Raw genomic sequence first — 23,297 nt, forward strand, 5'->3', positions numbered from 1 at the left:
GCTTTGGCTTCCCAAAGTGCTAGGATTACAGGCATGAGCCACTACTCCTGGCCTTTTTTTTTTTTTTTTTTTTTTTTTCATAAGGCAATCCTAAGTAGCCTCAGGCTGCTGAGGTTGAGTCTCTTCAACCCAGAAGGGCTTGGCTGGGATTGGCCAAAAGGCCTCCCAGAATCCCAAACCATTAGACTTCCCAAATGTGACCAGCAGCGCTGCATGCTCAGGTCCCACCCACTGCCTCTCCCCACACTCCTCACCTCTGTGCTGCAGTCACACCAATTTTTCAGTTCCTCCAACACTGTCAGGCAGGCCAGGCACCCTCCCATCCCTAAGCTTTGCACATTTGGAACTCCAAGAGGAGAGGACTATTTTGTTCCTCTCTGGATGTCCAGAACAAGAACTACCTGGCACATATTAGGTGCTCTGTAAATATATGTTGAATGCCTCTTCCTTTCTTCCGTGAACACTTCCTCCTCCCCTCAACGGCCACTGTGTACTTCAGCCCAAAGTTTAAACTTCATTTCTTCAGAGAAGATGACACCCTAAATAGTGCAGGTCCCCTCGAATGTGTCCTTAAGCTATCCTCCACTGCTTCCTGCCCTTTACCCCAGCTATGATAAATGCATTAATTGACCATGTCTGTTTTTGTTTAAGGTTTCTCTTGCCCACAGACTGAGTCTCAAGCTTTCTGGGACTGGGTCTGTCTTGTTCATTGCTTGGACACTCAGTACGTATTTGTTGAATGGATTAAAAAAACCTACTCTGTCCTACCTTGATCCCAGTCACATAGCAATTAGAAGATAGGTGTCCACACCAAGCTGCCTCTGCCACCCAAGCTGGAATGGGGTTCTCTCAGGAAAATCAGGAGATTTCACTCGACACCCCAACCCCAGCTCCCACAGTCCCAACCTGCACACACTGTGGACCACTTTTCATGCCTTCCTCCAGGTTCCTGAGCCCCACCCCCATCACAGGAAGATCATTTTCTGTCCATTAAACTCACTCATTTAGCAAGAGAACTGGGTCTGCAGGAGATACTTGAAGATCATTGGAGATCATTCCACAGGAAGGCAGATCCGTGCATGGCTGGGGAAGATAGACACAATTGTGTTTCCACCTTTCCACTAAGATGACTCTTCTAAACCCAACCCCACTGAGGGGATACTGGCCTGACCTGGCAGCCTTGCACCTGGATCAGTATTTCTCAAAATTTGGTGCACTTAAGAATGAATCTCGGCGGGGCACAGTGGCTCACGCCTGTAATCCCAGCACTTTGGGAGGCTGAGGCAGGCAGATTACGGGGTCAGAAGATCGAGACCATTCTGGCTAACACGGTGAAACCCCATCTCTACTAAAAATACAAAAAAAAATTAGCCGGGCATGGTGGCGGGCGCCTGTAGTCCCAGCTACTCAGGAGGCTGAGGCAGGAGAATGGTGTGAACCCAGGAGACAGAGCTTGCAGTGAGCCAAGATCACAGCACTGCACTCCAGCCTGGGCGACAGTGCGAGACTCCGTCTCAAAAAAAAAAAAAAAGAATCTCATCTGTAATTACAGCTCTTTGGGAAGCCAAGGCAGGAGGATCACTTGAGACCAGGAGTTCCAGACCAGCCTGGGCAACATAGTAAGACCTAGTCTTTACAAAAAATTAAAAAATTAGCTGGGCATGGTGGATGTAGTCCTAGCTACTCAGGAGGCTGAGGCAGAAAGGATCACTTGAGCTGGGGAAGTCGAGGCAGTGAGCCTGATTGCTCCACTGCACTCTGGCCTCAGCCACAGAAGCAGACCCTATCTCAAAAAAATAAAGTCTCCCCGATAAGCTGTCACTACTCAGAGTGTAGAGTGTAGTTCTGGGACCAGCAGCACCCCCAGCACGTAGGAGCTTGTTAAAAATGCAAAGCCTTACTAACAAAACAGCCAGCAAACGAAGTTTTAGGTAGACAGAGGCAAACAGGAGCCTGGATACACGTGGCATGCACAGGCCGTGTGCACGATGGAGTGAGTGCAGGTTAAAGCAGTGCTGGATTTAGTGATCTACACACACACACACACACATATACACACACACACACACACACACACACACACACACACGGGATTCGAGCGCACCGAGTTGCCTCCACTTGGGCACCGAGTTGCCTCCACTTGGGCATAAGCGCGGAACTGAGTCCCCGCTTTGAGATGCAGCGGTGCAGAGACGCGGGAGCCCAGAACGCTTCCCGGGGCCCCTGGGACACCCCCAGGCGCCCTCCGCGCCGCGACCGCCGCCTGTGGCCAGGTCACAGCCTCCCAGCTCGCCAGAGAGCCCTCCTTCCCAAATCTCTCTTCGGTCCCCCGGCGCCCCTGGAAAGGCCGGAGTTGGAGGGTCCCCTCTCTCAGCCTCGTCACTCCCCTGAGGCCCGACCGGCCGGCGCGGGCAATCAGTGCCCGGGCAAGTCCTTGAAGTCTATATTTAGTGCCCGCCACCCCTCCCCCGCACAGTTGGGAGGCGGACGGTGGGGGGTGGGGGTGGGGAGAGCCCCGCCCCCGCCGGGCGTGTGTGTCGTGTGTGTTTGGGGCCCGCGCGGGTTGCGCGCCCTCCGCCTTCGCGCCTCCTGCCCCCGAGGCCCTACTGCTGCCCCTGTGCCCCTCGCCCCGCCGGGCGTCGCGGGCCAACATGGGCCAGGAAGAGGAGCTGCTGAGGATCGCCAAAAAGCTGGAGAAGATGGTGGCCAGGAAGAACACGGTGAGGCTGCAGAGTTTGGGCCACGGCTCCCGCCCCCGGGAGGCGCGGGCGAGCCCCGGATTCCGGGGTGGGGACGTACTGGCGGGGCGCCGTGGGGACGCGTACGGGACTCGGGGACCCGAGGGAGGAGCGGCTGGTGCAGGGCCCAAGGTCCCTTGGGGACCCTTGCTGAGCACCTCGAGGTGGGCGTGTGCGTGGCCCAGGACGCCAGGGGATCGTGCGGGTCTCGTAGGCGCGACTTGTGCACGTCCCTTTGGACGTGTAGGGTTCACCCTGGGCAGCTAGTGCAGGGCCCAGGAAAGCAGGCGAAGAGAGCTGGACGTGAGAAAGGACTTTGGGAGTCCCAGGACTTGGCGTGTGCAAAGCCCGGGGAGCGGCGGCGGGGCGGGGGGCAAATCCTGGTGGCCCGAGAAGTTCAGAGAAACTTGGGCTGACGGGGGTACTGAGCTGCATCCCTGCACCCCGGAGTGGGTATGCAGGAGAGAAGCAAAAGGCCGTGGATCCTGCGACCCCACCGCTTGGTGCGTCAGGAGCGGTTCTTTTGGCAATTTTCCCTTTCCTTGGCCTTGGGGTGCGGCCCGGACGGGCGGGGGCCGAACAGGTGCGGGGGCCCGCGGGGCGGGGGAAGGGGGCCGGGCTGGAGGCCTGTGCAGCGAGGGCGAGGGCGGAGGGAGGAGCGGGCTCGGCGGGAGGTTGGGAGCAGGGCTGACAGCCTTACCGAAGGGTCCTGGCCAGAGCGCAGACCCAGCTGGAAGTTAATGTTTGATTTTCCCCGTGATCTTTGCCTGGGGCTGGCGGCCGACAGGTCGCCTAGCCAGAGCAAATTTGGCCTTGGGTCCTGGAGGGCCTGGGCTCACCCTGGGAGGGAAAAAAAGGGAGCCTGGTGAGCATGCCCATCTCACCTCCCGTTCCCGTTCCAGGGTCCTCTTCCTCCCACCATCCGTAGCCATGTGCTGCAGCCACCTGCATTTCCAGGACACCTAGGAGCCTGGGAAAGGAAGAGACCCTAAGGGAAGTTTTAGAGCCAGGAAGAGTAGCCAAGGCCCAGGGAAGGGTCACTGGAACCATGAAGTGGCAGGGAGCCCTAGAGTGGACACTGGGCAGTCATGAGTTGGTGTCCATATAAAGGCCAGAGCCTCAGTTTCTTCATCTGTAAGAAAGAGATGAGATTATCTGCCTCTCGAGAAGGGATGTCACTGGATTCTTGTCTCTGCTGGCAGCGGTGAGGATTGGAGAGATGAGACAGAGATGTAAAGCCCTTAGTAGGACTCAGACCTGTGCTTGGTAAGAACTGGCGAACAAGACCTGCTTCTACACAGCCAGGTCCAACACAGAAAGATACAGCACAAACCTGCAGAGTGCTGGGAACTCCTCACCTGACACTCCCAACCTCCATGTGCTCCCGGTTCCAGACTCCTCCACAATCCTCAGTACAACTGAGCCTCAAGTCATGGGGGAGCATTTTCTCAGCTGGGGTTGGCAGAGCCTAGCCAGGGAATCTGAGCCAAATTCCAGTTCAAATAGACAGGTTATCCCAGCCCAGCTCCTTACTGACCCCCAAGTTTAGGCCAGAAAAGAAATTCTGGGCCCCTGGGTAAGAGGGGTAGGGTGAGGACGCCTAGAGACCCGGGGAGAGGCAGCCTGCTTGGGGTAGAGCTCTGGCTGAAGAGGACAGGACCTGCCCTGGCCTCCCCCTCACTCCTTTTATGGCCCTAGGCAAAAGCCACTCAACCTTCCCTCTCTGGGCCTCAAGTTTCCTCTTCTGTGAAATGGGAAGAGGAAATGGTGTCTTTTGGAGATGGATTCCTGTGGAAGTGCCCAGAGCTGTCCCCAGAAAAGATGCAAGTCTGGCCGCAGGGTCCCTGCAGCATGGAGCCAGTTTACAGCCACGTCTGCGCCTGGGCTCTTGGCAGTGTCTGGGTGGGCATGGAGCTCTGGGCGTCTGGCCGAGAAAGGTGGGGCCTGCTCTGGGAATGAAAGTGGACCCGCCCAGCGGTGGTTAGGCAGGGGAGGGCATACTTCCTGTAATAAGACGGATCCTCCACGTTGCAGCTCAGGCCTGGGGTTTACTGCCAGTTGCTGAAGTCTCAGCCACTTAAGGCTTTGTCACATCCTCTGAGCATGCACTAACAGAAGCAACTTCAAACATGCAACCAAGTGCCTACGGTCACAGCTACACACACACACATAGCTATAACATGTGGCCACAACACAGTAGTTAAACAAGCAGCTGAACCTAACTGCGTATGAGACACGGCCACTGACACCAACATGACAAGCATACTGACCCATATGACCCACACTGACCATTATAGTTACAGAATGATACACAGAGACAGCCACACACGTGTGCACGCAGCACAGCTACACCCAGACATGCAATGCTACAGACTTAGCAAACAGCCACATTTATACATTCAGATCTTATAACACAGGCATCATCCCACAAAGCCAAATAGACACAGCTGTGCCTGGAGCTGCATATTCACAGCTCCACTCTTAGACCAGAGATACTGCTGGCTACAGAACCCATTTGTGTGTTCAGAGAGATACACCCAGCAACATTTGCACAAGGCTTTGTTTACCCAGCTACAATCCAGGCTCATGGCTATTCTCCTCCAATATGACCCAGTTATACAGCTGTGACACACAAGGCATACACCCAGTAGAGAGGTGGAACTGGCTTAACACTGATTGTTGCATTTTCAGGAATTTTGCAACCTGATGGTTAAACACAGCAATTGTTTCAAAAAATTACATTATCTGCTTACAATTAAATAAATTATATTAGAAACAAAGGTAAGGAATCCTCCAAAATAATTAATTCCTGATTGTTTTACTACATTGTACTGTCATGTATGGTCAGAGGTAATTTACTTCTATTGTTATCTGTACGGTGGAAATACTATATAATGGTATGGTACTGTACATCTCCTCCCAAAACTTCCTTCAGTTCAGTGACAGCATGTTGGTAGCTTGAAACTGGCCATGGGATGAGTGTTTACACCACAGAAATTGGCAAACACTGCAGGTCAGTTTTTTTTTTTTCCTGAGAACTGGTTGTTAAACGTTGGCCAGCACACCACTACACTTACCCATGTTGATAGTCCATGACTGTGTATGTCTAGACAGATCTACGCCCACGCTAACACAATTTATATAGTGGTTAGAGCCCAAAAGGCCTGAGTTTGAATCCCAACTTGGCTCCTTATAAAGCATGTGACCTTGAGAAAATTACTTAACCTCTCTGTTTCTTGGATTGCTCTTTGGTGAACATGGGATAATAATTCTGTAAGAATGGGAATAATACACAGGACCTACCCGATAGGGTCATTGTGAAAGTTAAATGAGATAATACAGGTAAAAAACTTAGAAGAGTGCCCAGTACATAGCAAGCCTTTAATTAATGTTACACTTGGAGTTGTGCACCCCCAAGTTCACATACACAGACATCTGCAGGTCACGCTTCTGAAAACCTATGTGAACCCAAGTTCTCAGGGAGGCTAAGGACTGACAGAGGGCAGCTCTTGGGACATGGTCCAGGTCCTGTCAGGGTGGGGACTGGCAGCTGGAACCATGAACTGTGGGCCAAGGATAGGGACACACAGGACACCGTCAGCTGGTGCTCCCCAGGGAACTGATCTCAGGACAGCAGGCAGGTATGGCTTCTAGGAAGGGGCTGGGGGAAAGGAGAAGGCTGAAAGGGTTTCCAGGGCCTGGCAGTTCACAGATTTTCAAACCTAAGCCTTTTTCTGCCTCCCACCTTCTTTCTGCTTTACTCCTGCACAAGTTCATCCACTCAGGGAGCACTGGACTCTCTGCTGAGCCCTAAGTTCTCAGAGATTAGAACGGTTCTCTTTACCCGAGAGAAGTTAAAGTACATGTTCACACAAAGACTTGAAATGAATGTACCTAGAAGCTTTATTTGTAGCAGCCCCAAACTGGAACCTATCCATTAAGTCCCATCAACCGGTGAATGAATTTAAAACATTGTGGTAGACTGGGTGTGGTGGCTCACGCCTGTAATCCCAGCACTTTGGGAGGCCGAGGCAGGAGGATCACTTGAGGCCAGAAGTTTGAGACCAGCCTGGGCAACATGGCAAAACCCCTTCTCTACAAAACAATGCAAAAAATTAGCCAGATGTGGTGGTGCATACCTGTGGTCCCAGCTATTCGGGAGGCTGAGGTGGGAGGATCACCTGAGCCCGGAAGGTCGAAGCTGCAGTGAACCGTGATGGTGCCACTGCGCTCCAGCCTGGGCAACAAAGTGAGATCTTGTCTCAAAAAATGCCAAACAAACTGTGGTACATACATACAGTGGAAAACCACTCAGCAATAAAAAGCAACTACTGATCCACGAGACAACATGGATGAGTCTCAAAAATAATTATGCTGAAATAAGCCAGATAAAAAAGGGTTTTTGCCCTACATACTCTTTATATAAAATCCTTAAAGATACAAGGTCACCTATAGTAACAGAAGGCAGAATTGTGGTTGTTTAGGATTGGAGATGGGGAGGGATGGATTAGAAAGGGGACAGGAAGAAGCTTTTGGGGCTGGTGGCTGTGCTTTTATCTTGATTGTGGGGAGGGTTCCATGGGTATACACGTATGTTGAAACTTATCAAATTTTACACTGCAAAGTGTGCAGTTATTGTATGTCAATTATACCTCAAAAAAGCTGGGGTTTTGTTTTGTTTTGTTTTGTTCAAGTTGGAGTCTCACTGTCACCCAGGCTGGAGTGCAGTGGGGTGATCTTGGCTCACTGTAACCTCCATCTCCTGGGCTCAAGCAATTTTCCTGCCTCAGCCTCCTAAGTAACTGGGATTACAGGCATGTGCCACTACGCCTGGCTAATTTTTGTATTTAGTAGAGATGGGGCTTCACCATGTTGGCCAGGCTGGTCTTGAACTCCTGGCCTCAAGTGACACGCCCACCTCAGCCTCCCAAAGTGCTGGGATTATAGGTGTGAGCCACCATGCTGGCCAAGCTGTTTTGTTTTGTTTTTTAAAAAGCCCCCAGTCCTCACCCTGTGAAGTTCACAGTGGGGAGGTAAGGGAAGGACGCTACAGGGACACGAGCAACAATAAGCCAGGAAGGAATTCATTTTGGAGGAAAGATGGGGAAGGGGGAGGGCATTCCTGGGGAGAGGCACAGCAGAACCAAAGGAGGTCAGGAGCCTGGCTCAGAGGGTTTGAACCCAGCAGGTGGCTGGAGATGAAGTTAGAGCACCGTCTAGGACAGAATGTTTCTCGTCTCTCTCCTTCCTTCTGCCCCTTGCCTGTCCTTCGGCCACGTGTCTGTCTGTATCCTCCTGCTCCCTGTACCAAGGCCACACAATAGTCAGAGAAGCCTGGTCAGGACCCGGGCCCCAGTCCTCACCTTGTGGCCTCCCACAGGAAGGGGCCCTGGACCTTCTGAAGAAGCTGCACAGCTGCCAGATGTCCATCCAGCTACTACAGGTGGGGCGGGGGCGGGAAGCCTTGGGACAGTGCCTGGGGGGAGAGCTGGTGGGGGAGGGAAAGACCCCCGGTGGGGGAAGGTGGAGTCTGGGAGGAATTTCTGAGGGGGGGCCTGCGGGGAGGGGATCTTGAGGTGGAGACCTCCCAGGGAGGGACTGAGGGGGACACAGGGAAATCTCGGGGACGGAGAGGGTACATTCTAGGTGTAGGGGACCTCTGGGCCTTGGAGCAAGACTGGTTTGCTTTTCTTGAATACCCCAATTCCCAAGGCCCTGGGCCTGTGGGATCCAAGAGGCCCATGATCCAGGGAGAGGGAAAAGTCCCCCATTTAAAAATCCCTGTGTGGCCCTTAAAGTCCCCAGATTTACCAAAAGCTTCTGGCCCTGAAAAATCAGCACAGAGAGATGCAAGGTCTCATAGCCGGAGCTGCTGTCTCAGTTGAAACTGTAGCTCAAAGGCACTAGAGGGAGCTGGCCACTGTAGCTCATGCCTGTAATCCCAGCACTTTGGGAGGCCGAGGCAGGCAGATCACCTGAGGTCAGGAGTTCAAGACCAGCCTGGCCAACATGGTGAAACCCCGTTTCTACTAAAGATACAAAAATTAGCTGGGCAAGGTGACGCACACCTATAATCCCAGCTACCCGGGAGGCTGAGGCACGAGAATCGCTTGAACCTGGGAGGTGGAAGTTGCAGTGAGCTGAGATTGCACCACTGCACTCCAGCCTGGGCAACATAGCGAGACTCCATCTCAAAAAAATAGACACTAGAGGGTTGGGAATGGGAGGGGTCCTGACAGTCAGCCAAGTGCCGCCCCCAACCCTAAATGCAGGCTTTCACCAAAGCCACAGGTATCTTCCATGTCAGGCTTAGCCCTGGGCCCTCGGCCTCGTGCAGAGCAGGGCCTCAGTTACAGTAGTTGGGTTCTGACCTCAGCCAGGAGTCAGGGCTAGGACTCTGGGGGTCCAGGCTGGAAGGGGAGGTGGTGGTAGAGCTGGGGCAGGACCTGCCAATGATGGCAGCCATTCCTGTGTATCCATTCCCAGATCATGCCTTAACCCTCTCACTTTGCAGACAACCAGGATTGGAGTTGCTGTTAATGGGGTCCGCAAGCACTGCTCAGACAAGGAGGTGGTGTCCTTGGCCAAAGTCCTTATCAAAAACTGGAAGCGGCTGCTAGGTGAGAGAGGACAAGCTTGTCTTGAGCCCTGTTTTTCTCCTAGCACTTGGGACAGGACTGGGCCTGGCTCATAGCCAGCACTAAGTGTATGTTTGTTGAGTGACTTAATCAGTGACAGATGGCCTCTGGATCGGGGAGGTAGCTAGTGGGGGACTGCCAATGTTTGTGTACACAAGTGCAAGATTTGTAGACTTGTGAGTTTTGTGTACATGTGCCCCTTATGTGTTTGTGCGCTCATGCATTTGTCTATATAATACATGTCTACATACACACATTTGTCTGAATATGTGCAGAGGTGTGTTTGCCAATGTATTAATGTCCCCATGTGAGTATGTGTATTTGTACACATGTTCCTGTTGTATGTGCATTTGTGTGTAAATGTGTTTGTGTGTGTGTTGGGAGTGTGTGTGCAGCTGTCCTCGTCCCTGCCCTTTGCTCCCTCCCCACTAAAGTCATGCTGGGTTCTGCTGTGACAGAGCTTAGCTGAGGGACAATGCCACCCTTTTGTTTTCAGACTCCCCTGTACCCCCAAAAGGAGAAAAAGGAGAGGAAAGAGAAAAAGCAAAGAAGAAGGAAAAAGGGCTTGACTGTTCAGACTGGAAACCAGAAGCAGGCCTTTCTCCACCAAGGAAAAAACGAGAAGACCCCAAAACCAGGTATTCTTTTCTGGGATGGAGAGAAGGGAGCTGACACTTGTCACATCCTCTGACAGCAACTCAGTGTATATTATCTCATTTAAACCTCACATCCTGGGGAGGAAGATACTGGTATTATCTCCTGCAGTGCCCCCTCTAGGGGTCTTCTTAGGCTCAACCAGACATTAGACTCACAAGACCCAAATAGGCCATAAATGGCACTGGCTTTGCCTAGAAGGATGCAAGGACAGGTAAGAGTGTGTCTGCAGGAGGGCCTCCAGCATTTCTCTACAGAGAGTTCCCATAGGAGACCACACAGCAGTCTAGAGCTCTTCTCTGGCCCACCCAGGCAACAGCCTAGGTGCGGGGAAACAAGACCACAGCGGGTGTAAGCCTCACATCCCAAATCTTGTAACAGTCCCAAAGACAAAGTTTCCAAGATGCTAGCAAAAGCAATAGCCACTTATAAGATTCACTGCACCTGGCGCGGTGGCTCACACCTGTAATCCCAGCACTTTGGGAGGCTGAGGCGGGAGGATCACTTGAGCCCACGAGTTTGAGACAAGCCTGGGCAACATGGCAAAACTCCGCCTCTACAAAAAATACAAAAATTAGCCAGGCGTGGTGGTGTGCACCTGGAATCCTAGCTACTCTGGAGGCTGAGGTGGGAGAATCGCTTGTGCCCGGGAGATGGAGGTTGCAGTGAGCTGAGATTGCGCCACTGCACTCCAGCCTGAGCAACAGAGCAAGAACCTGTCTCAAAAACAAACAAACAAAAACCAAGACGTATATTATAAATTAAAAGGATCTCTACTTTCTGTATTATACAATAAAAATTTTAAATCTGAATTGTTGGGTTTTTTTCACAATGATCCTGTACTGCTTTTGAAACAAAAAATAATAATAGTGCTTTTAAAAACTAAACAAATACGAGTGATAAAAATCTGTTGTAGAAAATAATGGAAGGCCGGGCACGGTATCTCACCCCTGTAATCCCAGCACTTTGGGAGGCCGAGGTGGGTGGATCGCTTGAGGTCGGGAGTTCGAGACCAGCCTGACCAACATGGAGAAATCCCATCTCTACTAAAAATTCAAAATTAGCTGGGTGTGGTGGCACATGCCTGTAATCCCAGCTACTCGGGAGGCTGAGGCAGGAGAATCACTTGAACCCGGAAATCGGAGGTTGCAGTGAGCCAAGATTGCACCATTGCACTCCAGCCTGGGCAACAAGAGAGAAACTCTGTCTTAAGAAAAAAAAAAAAAAGGAAAATGTAGAAAAGTAGAAAAAAAAAATCACCCACATTCCCACCACCCAAAAACAATCACTGTTGATGAGTTAGTGTATGGCTTTTCTTTCTGTTCTCTCTTTGACTTGTTTCTATAGTCATCCCCAATTTTAATAGCCTGCTTTTTAAAAGGTAATACCTGTGAAATGGTTTTGTCACATTTTCTATGTTCTGTTCCTTTCCATTGCTCATTTTGCAAGTGTATCCTACTTGGAAAAACCCTAATTGGCATCTAACTTTTCACACGAGTGTGTATTCTTTTCCCAAAGGGGTTAGAAGTTTGGCTCGGGGATCCCTGACCATCTCCACAGTGCCTAGCACGGAGTGAACATTTACTGAATATTGCTAGCCCATTTGTAGCAGCATGGTCCCCTGCCCTGTGGATTACCTCCTGTTCATGCCCTGGCTGGTCTGGCCATGTCTGGAGCACCTGTGTGGTTATGAGAACCTTGGCAAATGAAGGACCAGGAGCAGGAGAGCTCTTATGAGATGAAGTTGAAGGACTAGAGGCTGAACTACTGGGGAGGGACCAAATGGGATTTGGGACTAATCTGTCACATGGAGAGTGTAGGCATCCAGGTAAATGTGGCAGCCTGAACACATACAGTTTTTGTTTTTGTTTGCTCCATCCCCAAGCCCCACTAAATGAACAGTAAAGAGGCTGGGCGCAGTGGCTCATGCCTGTGATCCCAGCGCTTTGGGAGGCCGAGGTGGGTGGATGACCTGAGGTCAGGAGTTTGAGACCAGCCTGGCCAAGATGGTGAAACCCCGTCTCTACTAAAAATACAAAAATTAACCAGGGGTGGTGGTGCATGCCTGTAGTCCCAGCCACTCAGGAGGCTGAGGCGGGAGAACCGCTTGAACCTGGGAGCAGAGGTTGCAGTGAGCTGAGATCCCGCCACTGCATTCAAGCGTGGACAACAGAGCGAGACTCTGTAAAAAAAAAAAAAAAAAAAAAAAAAAAAAAAAGAACAGTAAAGGGATTTCTTTTAAAGGCCTGTATGAGGACAACATATGTAGGAGAGGTAACAATGAAAAAGCAGAAAGCCAGGTTCTGGGCTGAACTTGGTCACTTATGGCCTTCGTCTCTGAGACTCAGTATTATGGCCTGAAACACAGACATCATTTTTTCAGTTCTTTCTTCTTAAAAATAAAATGTTTTATTTATAATAGTCTTTAATTATATTTTAGTTGTCTTAGTTTAGCTATTTTGTATTTTTTATAATACAGATAATTACTTGCTCATTGTAGAAAGTTTTAAAAATACAAATAAATAAGAAAATAGGCCGGGTGCAGTGTCTCATGCTTGTAATCCCAGCACTTTGGGAGGCTGAGGCAGGTGAATCATGAGGTCAGGAGTTCAAGACCAGCCTGGCCAACACAGTGAAACCCTGTCTCTACTAAAAATACAAAAATTAACTGGGCCTGGTGGCAGGCGCCCATAATCCCAGCTACTCAGGAGACTGAGGCAGGAAATCGCTTGAACCCGGGAGGCAGAGGTGGCGGTGAGCCGAGATCGCGCCACTGCACTCCAGCCTGGACAACAGCACTAGACTCCATCTTAAAAACAAAACAAAACAAAACAAAAGATAAGGGCCAGGCACGGTGGCTCACGCCTATAATCCTAGCACTTTGGGAGGCTGAGGCGGGCGGATCACGAGGTCAGGAGTTCAGGACCAGCCTGGCCAACATGGTGAAACCCCATCTCTACCAAAAATACAAAAATTAGCTGGGCATGGTGGTACGTGCCTGTAATTCCAGCTACTCAGGAGGCTGAGGAGGAGAATTGTTTGAACTGGGACCCAGGAGGCGAAGGTTTCAGTGAGCTGAGATTGCGCAACTGCACTCCAGCCTGGGCTACAGAATGAGACTCTGTCTCAAAAAACAAAATAAAATAAAGTAAAATAAAATATAATTTATTATCTAGAAACAAGCACTCACATATAATTGTGTGTATATATACATATAAAATTTATATATGTATATATACATCCTGCTAGACTATTCCTATGCATTACTACCTATAAATAGGTATAAAATACCTATTTGTTTTAATAAAATTGAATTACACTCTGTATACTATTTTGTAACCTTTTCATGTACATAAATCTATTCATTTCAGTAGCAAGGTGTGTTTAGTGTAAAAAGTTTAGAAAATCAAACACAAGAAGGAAATAACAGAAATAACCATTGTTAACATTTTGATATATATCTTTATAGTTTTTTAAGAACATACAGGCCAGGCCAGGCTCAGTGGCTCATGCCCTTAATCCCAGCACTTTGGGAGGCCAAGGCGGGCAGATCACTTGAGTTCAGGAGTTCGACACCAGCCTGGCCAACATGGTGAAACCCTGTCTCTACTAAAAATACAAATATTAGCTGGGCATGCTAGTGGGTGCCTGTAATCCCAGGTACTCGCGAAGCTGAGGCAGGAGGATCACTTGAATTTGGGAGGCTGAGGCTGCAGTGAGCCAAGATCACCCCACTGCACTCCAGCCTGGACGACAGAGCGAGATTCTGTCTTTAAAAAAATAAAAGAACATACATATGGGCCGGGAAAGGTGGCTTACGCTTGTAATCCCAGCACTTTGGGAGGTGGAGGCAGGTGGATCACTTGAGCTCAGGAGTTAGAGACCAATGGCAAAACCCTATCTCTATTAAAAGTAAAAAAAATTAGCCGGGTGTGGTGGCATGCACCTGTGTTCTCACCTACTTGGGAGGCTGAGGTGGAAGGATCACTTGAGCCTGGGAAGAGGAGGTTGCAGTGAGCCAAGATCACACTACTGCACTCCAGCCTGGGTGAGGAGTGAGACTTTGTCTAAAAAAAAAAAAAAAAAAAAAAGAACATTCATATGTACATTTATATTTATATTTTGTTAATAAAATTTGAAGTGCACTATACATTTTCCTGGGACACTAAATTGTTATGCCCACTCACTTTTCACAGCCATGGGACTCGGAAATGAAGCTATCACTGGGGCTGAGCAGAAAATGGAGAGGTATCTCCTCATTCTGCTGGGAGAAGCCAGTTGTTGGGGGTCCTATTTCAGCTCAGTTAATTAATTTCCTTTCTTTTTAGTTTTATTAATGTTAATTCATTATACAAACACTGTAACCACATTAGTGAAACTTAGAATAAACATGGGAAATATTTGTGCACATCAGACAAATTAAGCAGCTTTTATTTTTCTTCCTCTCCTTTCCCAGGCCTGGTCTAACTACATATATAATTTTTCCATTCCTTTAGGCAGAGTGTACAACTTTTTTTATTTTTTTGGGACGGAGTTTCACTCTTGTTGCCCAGGCTGGAGTGCAATGGCACGATCTCAGCTCACGGCAATCTCCGCCTCCCAGATTCAAGTGATTCTTCTGCCTCAGCCTCCCAAGTAGCTGGGATTACAGGCATGTGCCACCATGCCTGGCTAATTTTTGTATCTTTTTTTAGTAGAGACGGGGTTTCTCCATGTTGCTCAGGCTGGTCTCGAACTCCTGACTTCAGGTGATCCACCCGCCTTGGCCTCCCAAAGTGCTGGGATTATAGGCGCGAGCCACCATGCCTGGCCATTTTTTTTTTTTTTTTTTGAAACAGAGTCTCACCATGTTGCCCAGGCTGGAGTGCAGTGGTGCAATCACAGCTCACTGCAGACTGCAACTCCTAGGCTCAAGTGATCCTCTCACCTCAGCCTCCTGAGTAGCTGGGACTATGGGTGCAAATTATTTTTTTAAATATAAAACAGTATTTGAATTTTTGTCCTTAGGAACTATAAAGATTATATATGATTTGGAAATGAGACTGTAGCAAACAATGGCCAAAGAAGAATCACCCATTCTATGCCTTCTCCTTTGTCTGGTCACTCAGAAATATCCTACTATCAGCTATCATTGCAGGAAACTGAGGACCAGAGAGACCGATAGGAGAACAGGAGGATTGTTTATTTAAGGTATGCACTGGCTCAGTGGATTCATATCTAAAAAGCTGAGCATTTTAACAAAGATAGAGCGGGGTTTTTATAAGCAGGCTTACAGAAGCAAAACAAAAGCAGTTAATCATACGGTAGGTCACATGATCCATAGCATAGCACAACTTGTGGCCTTGCATAGCTGGTGGCCTTGCATAGCTGGTGGCCTTGCATAGCTGGTGGCCTTGTAGCTGCATTAAAAGAAAAACAAGAACTGGCTAAATACAGACATTGGTAAAACATAGCCATGCTTAAGAAGCCGGGGAAAGGAGTAATAGTAATTTGTCTTTCTCTCTTTTTTTCCTTCAACCTTGCTCTGGAGGGGAGGGGTGTCTGGAGCCCATTCCTTTGGCCTTGGCTTCCCAAACAGCATTGTCTTATAACTGTCCTTGAAGTGAGCTTGCTAGGCAGAGGAAAACCTGTTCTTTTCTTTTTAACCCTTGCCTTGCCTGTTACTTTTCTTGGAGTGAATGAATGCATATTTATTTTTAAATTTCTGCCTCACTATGATTGTTGTTGCTTGTTGCCTCCCATTATTTTTATCCATGTATTCACCATAGTCTACTTTTTCTTCTGCATAAATTCGAGACCCCTGGCTGGGCACAGTGACTCATGCCTGTAATCCCAGCACTTTGGGAGGCCAAGGCGGGCAGATCACTTGAGGTCAGAAGTTCGAGACCAGCCTGACCAACATGGCAAAACCCTATCTCTACTAAAAAGACAAAAATTAGCCGGGCATGATAGCGCGTGCCTGTAATCCCAGCTACTCGGGAGGCTGAGGCATGGGAATCTCTTGAACCCAGGGGATGGAGGTTGCAGTGAGCCAAGATGGTGCCACTGCACTCCAGCCTGGGTGACAGATTGAGACTCCATCTCAAAATAAATAAATAAAAATAAACATAAATTCCAGACCCCATTTTCACTGATGTGCCACATCTCCAAGGCCTGGCTAGAATGCTGATATTCTGTGCCATGTCATCTTGACAGACATCACCCATTTGGTATACTTTCCTGTCCCCTGATCACCACATCTCATTTGTTGCTAGAGAAAATATTGTGCTGGAGTATTTCCTTCCATCTGTCTCATGATAAGGTCCTAACCCACTTGTCCAAGTAACTGCATACAATTCAGGGACCTTTCAAGAACCAAACTGCTAGCTGTTTTGGACTCATGCCTTACAAACTGATGAAGTACCTGTAATACAGGTCTTTGAAACATGGCTTCTATTTTCTTTCCTTTCTTTTTTTTTTTTTTTTTTTTGAGATGGAGTCTCCCTCTATTGCCTAGGCTGGAGTGCAGTGGCACAATCTCAGCTCACTGGAACCACCATCTCCCAGGTTCAAGTGATTCCTCTGCCTCAGCCTCCGAGTAGCTGGGATTACAGGTGCATGCCACCATGCCCGGCTAATTTTTGTATTTTTAGTAGAGATGGGGTTTCACCATGTTGGCCAAGCTGGTTTCGAACTCCTGACTCAAGTGATCTGCCCACTTTGGCCTCCCAAAGTGCTGGGATTACAGGTGTGAGCCACTGCACCCAGCTGGTTTCTATTTTCTTACAGTCTAATCTTTAGACTTTTCCTGATGCTGTAGCTCTAGTATCAACTGTCACCTTTTTATTTATCTTGCTATTGTATTCTAAGCATTTTTTTAATGTTCCTGAATAGTTTTCATAACAGTCATTTGCAATAACTGTGGAGTATTTCTGATTTATCTTAAAAAGAAAAGCAATGAGGAAGAGTCAGAAAGTGGTTCTCCAGAGTGGAGTCTCGTGTCTTCTCTACCCTCTCCCACTGTAGGAATTCCGGCTTCTGGTTCCTGCTTGCATTGTCTATCCCCAAGGGGCACTAGGGAGAAACCCCACAGAAGAACTCCCAGGGCCTGTTGTGGGAGTGCAGGGGCATGTGAATGAGGACCTCTCTTCCCCTCTCCCATGTGTCTGGTGGAGGGCTGCTCCTGGGGTCATTAGTTAGTGACCAGCACTTCCAGCCAGCCTAGCTGAGGGGGAGAACTCCCTCAGACAGAGGCCCTGGGGAGCTTGCAGGAGGCAGCTCTTGGGTCCAGAGGCACTGAGAGAGTGAGCACCCAAGGGGAAGTGGGCTGAGCACAGACAATATTCACCACAGTGACCAAAACCCACCAAATGCTGCTCTTGTGGAATTTACATGGGGTGTCGGACAATAAATATAATTAAATATAAATAAGTAAATTGGCCAGGCATAGTGGCTCACACCTGTAATCCCAACACTGGGCAGATCACCTGATGTCAGGAGTTCGAGACCAGCCAGGCCAACATGGTGAAACCCCCTCTCTACTAAGAATATAAAAATTAGCTAGGCATGGTGGCACATGCCTGTAGTCCCAGCTACCCAGGAGGCTGAGGCAGGAGAATCACGTGAACCCAGGAGGTGGAGGTCGCAGTGAGCCGCTGAGATAGCACCACTGCACTCCAGCCTGGGTGACAGAGTGAGACTCTGTCTCAAAGAGAAAAAGTCAATTATGTAGTATGCTAGAAGGTGACACATGCTATGGAATTAAAAGGAAGACAGGGTAAGTGAGATGGGAAGTGGGGTTTGCAATTAACAAACAGATTGATTTTTTAAAACCAGTAAAAGGAATAACTATATTATATATCATAAAAAGAATGTAGCTGCATGCATTTTGGAAAAATTGGGAAAAAAATCACCTTTAATCCCATCACCCTAGCTGTAACAGTGGTTAGCATTTGAGTATATTTTCTTTAGATCTGCTTTTCCTCCTATGCATTGGTTTTCTTGCATGACTTTAGGCACAGTCCGCGTCTAATTTTGTCTCCTGCTTTTTTGATTGCTATTTTAACTCAGTTCTTCTATCCCCAAGGCCCATGTGTTTCTCCTCTCCTCCTCCTAAAGTGCCTGCCGGGGAGGCTGAAGCTGATCTCTCTGTTTCTCTGGTTCCAGATGAGTACAGACAACTCCAGGAATCCAGTTGCTGTGGACTCCAGTTAGCTAAGGCCTGCCTGACAGCCAGGAGGACAGGGGCCTGCTGAGAATAGTTGTTAATAATGAGCAACACAACCCATGTCACATACATGGCATGTGTTAGGCCGTTGGCAGATATCGACTTCCTTCCCTTGTATTGGTTCACTTGATGGAGGGTAGGTGAAGGTCATGACCAGCCGGCACCGCCTGGAGCTCCCTCTCCCAAGTAGCTGTGGCCCGGGTGGGCTTCCTTAGCCTCAAGCCAGCTGGCCTTTTCCCAGGATGCTTTCTCCCCACCTTCCTGTCAGTACTGATGCTAGTCCACAAAGCAGTCTCATCGCCAATTTTCTTCTTTCAGGAGAGACTCTGTGGACTCCAAGTCTTCTGCCTCCTCCTCTCCAAAAAGACCATCGATGGAAAGGTAAAGGAAACCACAGCTTTCTCCATCCCAGTGTCCTATTCAGCCTGTGTCCCCTTCTCTGTTTTTATGGAGGAAGCCCAAGGCAGGGGAAAGGAGGGAAGGAAGAAACCTCCTACGTTATGTTGCCCCCGTATTCTAAGACCCACACAGTCTTTCAGTCGTGGGGGACCCTCTGGATGTGCCTTTCATCTCTCTGTGGTCAATTCTTCAATTCATCATGTATTCATTCATTTATTCATTCATCCATCCATTTAGCAAGTGGGCCCCCAAATCAGGGATGTGGCTCCTTCCCTGGGGTGGCTGACTGGTTGCTGTTGCCCCATCACTGTCAGGGGACCAGTCTCAAGGTCCGATTGAACCCAGTGAGGACAGAGGTCTTGAAAACCGATACCTAGCCTGGGCACAGTGGCTCATGACTGTAATCCCAGCACTTTGGAAGGCCAAGGCAGGCGGATCACTTGAGGTCAGGAGTTTGAGACCAGCCTGGCCAACATGGCAAAACCCCGCCTCTACTAAAAATACAAAAATTAGCCAGGCATGGTGGTGGGCACCTGTAATCCCAGCTACTCGGGAGGCTGAGGCAGGAGAATCGCTTGAACCCAGGAGGCAGAGGTTGCAGTGAGCTGAGATCGCGCCACTGCAATCCAACCTGGGCAACAGAGTGAGACTCCGTCTCAAAAACAAAACAAACAAAACCAAACAAAAAAAAGAAAAGAAAAAGAAAGAAAGCCTATACCTGGAGTGGGCTCTCTCTGGATTTGGGCTGAACTGGCTAGGATGTCTACCCAAAAGTAGCATAAATCATCAAGTCATTTAGTCATCAAATATTTATTGAGGGCCTATTATGTGCCGAGAACTATTCTAGGTGCCAGGGATACAGATATGCACAAAAGAGACAAAAATCCCTGCAGTGATGGGGGCCTTTATTCTAAGTAGGGGGAGACAGGTAAAGTTTAGAAGGTGACAAGTCCTGTGGAAATCAAAAGAGGCTAGGGAAGAGTATCGGGGAAGGATATTCATGGAGTTGTCAGAAAAGTCCTCATCGAGGAAGTGACCATTAGGCAAAAGCTTGAAAGAGGGATTTAGCCAAGCAGATATTGGGGTCATTCCAAGCCAAGTGCCCTGAGGTGGGGGTGTGCCTGGCAGAGTCAAGGAACAGTGAGGTGGCCGAGGGCTGGAGCAGTTTAAGCGAGGGGGAGGGTTGGGGGAATGAGTAAAGCTGGAGCTATTGGAGGGTACTGAGGGCAGGAATGATGTCACTAAATTTATCAGGATGGCTCTGGCTGCTGTGCCAGGAATGAAGGAACAGCAACACCAGCCAGGAGGCTGTTGCGGTAATTCAGGCAAGATATCATGGTGGCTTGGATCAGGGAGGTAATGGTGGAAATGAGGTGAAGGGGTGGTTTCCGGATATATCTTGACAGGAAAGCTGACAGAACTTCCTGACAGATTGGATGTGGGGAATGAGAGAAACAGAGGAGTCAGGGATGAGTCCAAGATTTTTCACTTGAGCATCTGCAAGGATGGAGTTGCCATGAATTGGCGTGGGGAAGACTGTGCTTATGCAAATCAGGCTTGGGGTGGAAAATCCAGAGTTCAGGTCTCGATGTGTTGGATTTGAGGCGTGTGTTAGTCATTCAGTTGGAGAAGTCAAATATGCAGTTGGATTATATGAGACTACAACTCAGGAAGAAAGTCTCAGCTGGAAATATAAATTGCAGAGTCAAGGCCAGGTGCGGTGGCTCATGCCTGTAATCCCAGCACTTTAGGAGGCTGAGGCGGGCAGATCACTTGAAGCTGGGAGTTCGAGACCAGCCTGGCCAACATGGCAAAACCCCGTCTGTACTAAAAATACAACAGTTAGTGGGCGTGGTGGCAGGTGCCTGTAATCCCAGCTATTCAGGAGGCTGAGGCAAGAGAATCACTTGAACCTGGGAGGTGGAGGTTGCAATGAGCTGAGATTGTGCCACTGCACTCCAGCCTGGGGGACGGAACGAGACTCCATCTCAAAACAAAACAAAACAAAACAAAAATTGTAGAGTCATTAGTGTGTACTTGACATCTGAAGAACCTGGATGAGGGCACCAAGGAAAGATTGTGGATAAAGGAGTGGGTGTGAAGTGTGGTCCAAGAGAGTGGTCAGAGGTCAGAGCAGGAGAAACAGGGCCAAGGAGAGCAGGCCGGGCCAGGAAGTGGCCAAGCAGCAGATCAAGGAGAACGATTAGGGTCCATGGGCCACATTGGGTTTTGGGACACCTTGGTGGGATGATAAGGGTGTTGGCCTCTGGGAGAGTAGGTGTGGGAGCTGAAGAATTATTTTAAGCCTAACGTGTCAGTAAGATTGCCATTGGAAAGAAAAGTAGAGACACAAAAATTAGGTTGTTTAAGGTTTTATGAAGATTCAACGGGCCTAGGCTGTATTGCACACCTCCAACATGACAGCTGGCTCCAGCTGATGCGTGGAAGCTATCTGGAGTGCTGATTGGAAAGGGAGTCTGAGGCTGTAGAAAAAGTTCTGCAGTCAATTAGCAATGTCTGATGTGGGTCAGGCCTAGAAATGGTGGCTCCAGTGTCATCCTGGTTCTAGACCAGTGGATCTCAGCAGGGGTCATTTAGAAATGTGTGGAGGCGTTTTTGGCCCAAGTCACTATGACTTGGGCCAAAGTAGGGGTAAGGTGAGAAGGAGGGGGATACTCCTGACATTTCGTGGCAGGAACCAGAGATGCCAAGTGTCCCGGAGAGTGAAGGACCTTTCTGGATAATGAAGGGTCATCCTATCCCCAGATGAAACACTGGTCACTAATGACATTCTGGGTTTGATGCTGTAATCAAAACACTTGACATTCATGTAAGGACTTGAGCCTCCAGACTCCTCTCCTGACTTTGCCTTCATGGTCTTGAAACCTTCTGGCTCCCTCCCCTAATGCATTCTTTCTCTGAAGGTCAGTCAGACAGAATCTGTTTGTCCTTCCAGAAGCTGTGCCATTTCCTGCTGGTTCAGTATTGAGGGTAGGAAACCAAAAGGGACACAAGCGAGTCTCATTAATTTTTTTTTTTTTTTTTGAGATGCAGTCTCGCTCTGTTGCCAGGCTGGAGTACAGCGGCACGATCTCGGCTCAGTGCAACTTCCATCTCCCAGGTTCAAATGATTCTCCTGCCTCAGCCTCCAAAGTAGCTGGGACTACAGGCGCATGCCACCATGCCCAGCTAATTTTTTGTATTTTTAGTAGAGACGGGGTTTCACCATGTTGGCCAGGATGGTCTCGATCTCTTGACCTTGTGATCCACCCTCTTCGGCCCCGCAAAGTGCTGGGATTACAGGCGTGAGCCACCATGCCAGGCAGCAAATCTCATTAATTTGTCTCCTACCCAGACTGTTTCCTGCATGATTTACTTCTCTATTTCATTTTTCTCTTCTGTTCATTCATCCATTCATTGATTTGGCAAGCACATCTATTGAGCACTTCCTTGCAAATTCAACATTCGCCGGGGATCAAGGGCACATGCATACACTGGGTGGCTAGTGGAGATCATGGCAAACTAGAAAGTATATGCCTGTCTGAAGGGGGCAGCCGCTACCCCACCCCAGCTGATTGTTGCTTTGGGGAAATGCAGGTCCAGGGTGCCATGTTTTCCAATTTTTTAAAGAAAAGCCAGACACCTAGATTTTCATATGGAACTCCCCCACACCACCTTTTTTGAGACAGGATCTCACCCAGGCTGGAGTGCAGTGGTATAAACAGGGCTCACTGTAGCCTCAACCTCCTGGGCTCAAGCGATCCTCCTGCTCCAGCCTCCCGTGTAGCTAGGACCACAGGTGCATGCCACCACACCCGGCTAACTTAAAAAAAAATTTTTTTTGTAGAGACAGAGTCTCACTTTGTTGCCCAGGCTGGTCTCGAACTCCTGGGATCAAGCAATCCTCCTGCCTCAACCACCCAAGGTGCTGGGATTACAGGTGTGAGCCACCACGCCCAGCCAAAACTCCCGATTTTCAATATCAGCAACATATTCACATTTTTCTATGACACAGTAGGGAGACAAAACATATCTGTAGCCCACCCGTTTTTGACCTCTAAGGCCAGGCAAAGGTTGAAACTCATCACCTCTCCCTTCTTAGGGCTAACCATGAGTGCAGAGGCAGACACCAAAATGCATGTTTTTAGAAAGGGGTAGGTATAAAACACCGTGGGAACACAGGAAGCGTGTCTCAATATGACTATAAAAGTCAAAGGAGCCTTCGTGGAAGAGAAAGTATTTGAGCTGAGGATGGAAAGTCTAATAGGAGGAGTTTCGGAGGCAAGTCAGGAGAGTCATTTCAAGCAGAAAGAAATGGCACACGCAAAGGTGTGGAAGTGGGAGTGAGCACGATGCTCTGGGAACTGTAGCTGGAGTACCAGGAAGCAGACCACGAAGGATACAATAGTGACAGGGGAGAAAGTTGACTGTTCTCAGTTGTCCTTTTACCTGCCTGTCAAAATGATTTGCCATTTGCAGTGCATGCTCGCTGATGCAGTAACTGAAATGCCCTCGAGGTGGCGCACAGAAGCAGCGAGCCCGGCCTCCAGATGCCTCTCTACTTAGACCTGGGGCAGGAGGATTTTCTAAGGACTGGTGCGGGGCGGGCACATCCGGGGAGCAGAAGGAAGCTGTTGATAAATCCAACCTCCCACCCCGGCC

At 49.0% G+C, this 23,297-nt stretch overlaps 1 protein-coding gene and 1 pseudogene across 2 annotated transcripts in view; one reads left to right on the top strand and one right to left on the bottom strand.

Moving 5' to 3' along the window:
- Nucleotides 1-106: 106 nt before the first annotated feature.
- Nucleotides 107-23,297, top strand: part of TCEA3 (transcription elongation factor A3) — a 47,656-nt gene continuing 24,465 nt past the window's right edge. Inside the window, exons 1-5 of one of the 2 annotated variants that reach the window (XM_054540323.2) lie at nt 107-2,720; nt 8,119-8,181; nt 9,253-9,358; nt 9,873-10,014; nt 18,555-18,617. In XM_054540323.2, the coding sequence (XP_054396298.1) occupies nt 2,652-2,720; nt 8,119-8,181; nt 9,253-9,358; nt 9,873-10,014; nt 18,555-18,617 (443 nt within the window). In that variant the 5' untranslated portion in view covers nt 107-2,651. The remainder of the gene's footprint in view (nt 2,721-8,118; nt 8,182-9,252; nt 9,359-9,872; nt 10,015-18,554; nt 18,618-23,297) is intronic. The other variant, XM_054540329.2, reaches the window with a different exon arrangement.
- LOC103888863 (single-stranded DNA-binding protein, mitochondrial-like) lies at nt 15,109-16,457 on the bottom strand (annotated as a pseudogene).

This window comes from Pongo abelii, chromosome 1, assembly GCF_028885655.2.
Source record: "Pongo abelii isolate AG06213 chromosome 1, NHGRI_mPonAbe1-v2.0_pri, whole genome shotgun sequence".
NCBI lineage: Eukaryota > Metazoa > Chordata > Mammalia > Primates > Hominidae > Pongo > Pongo abelii.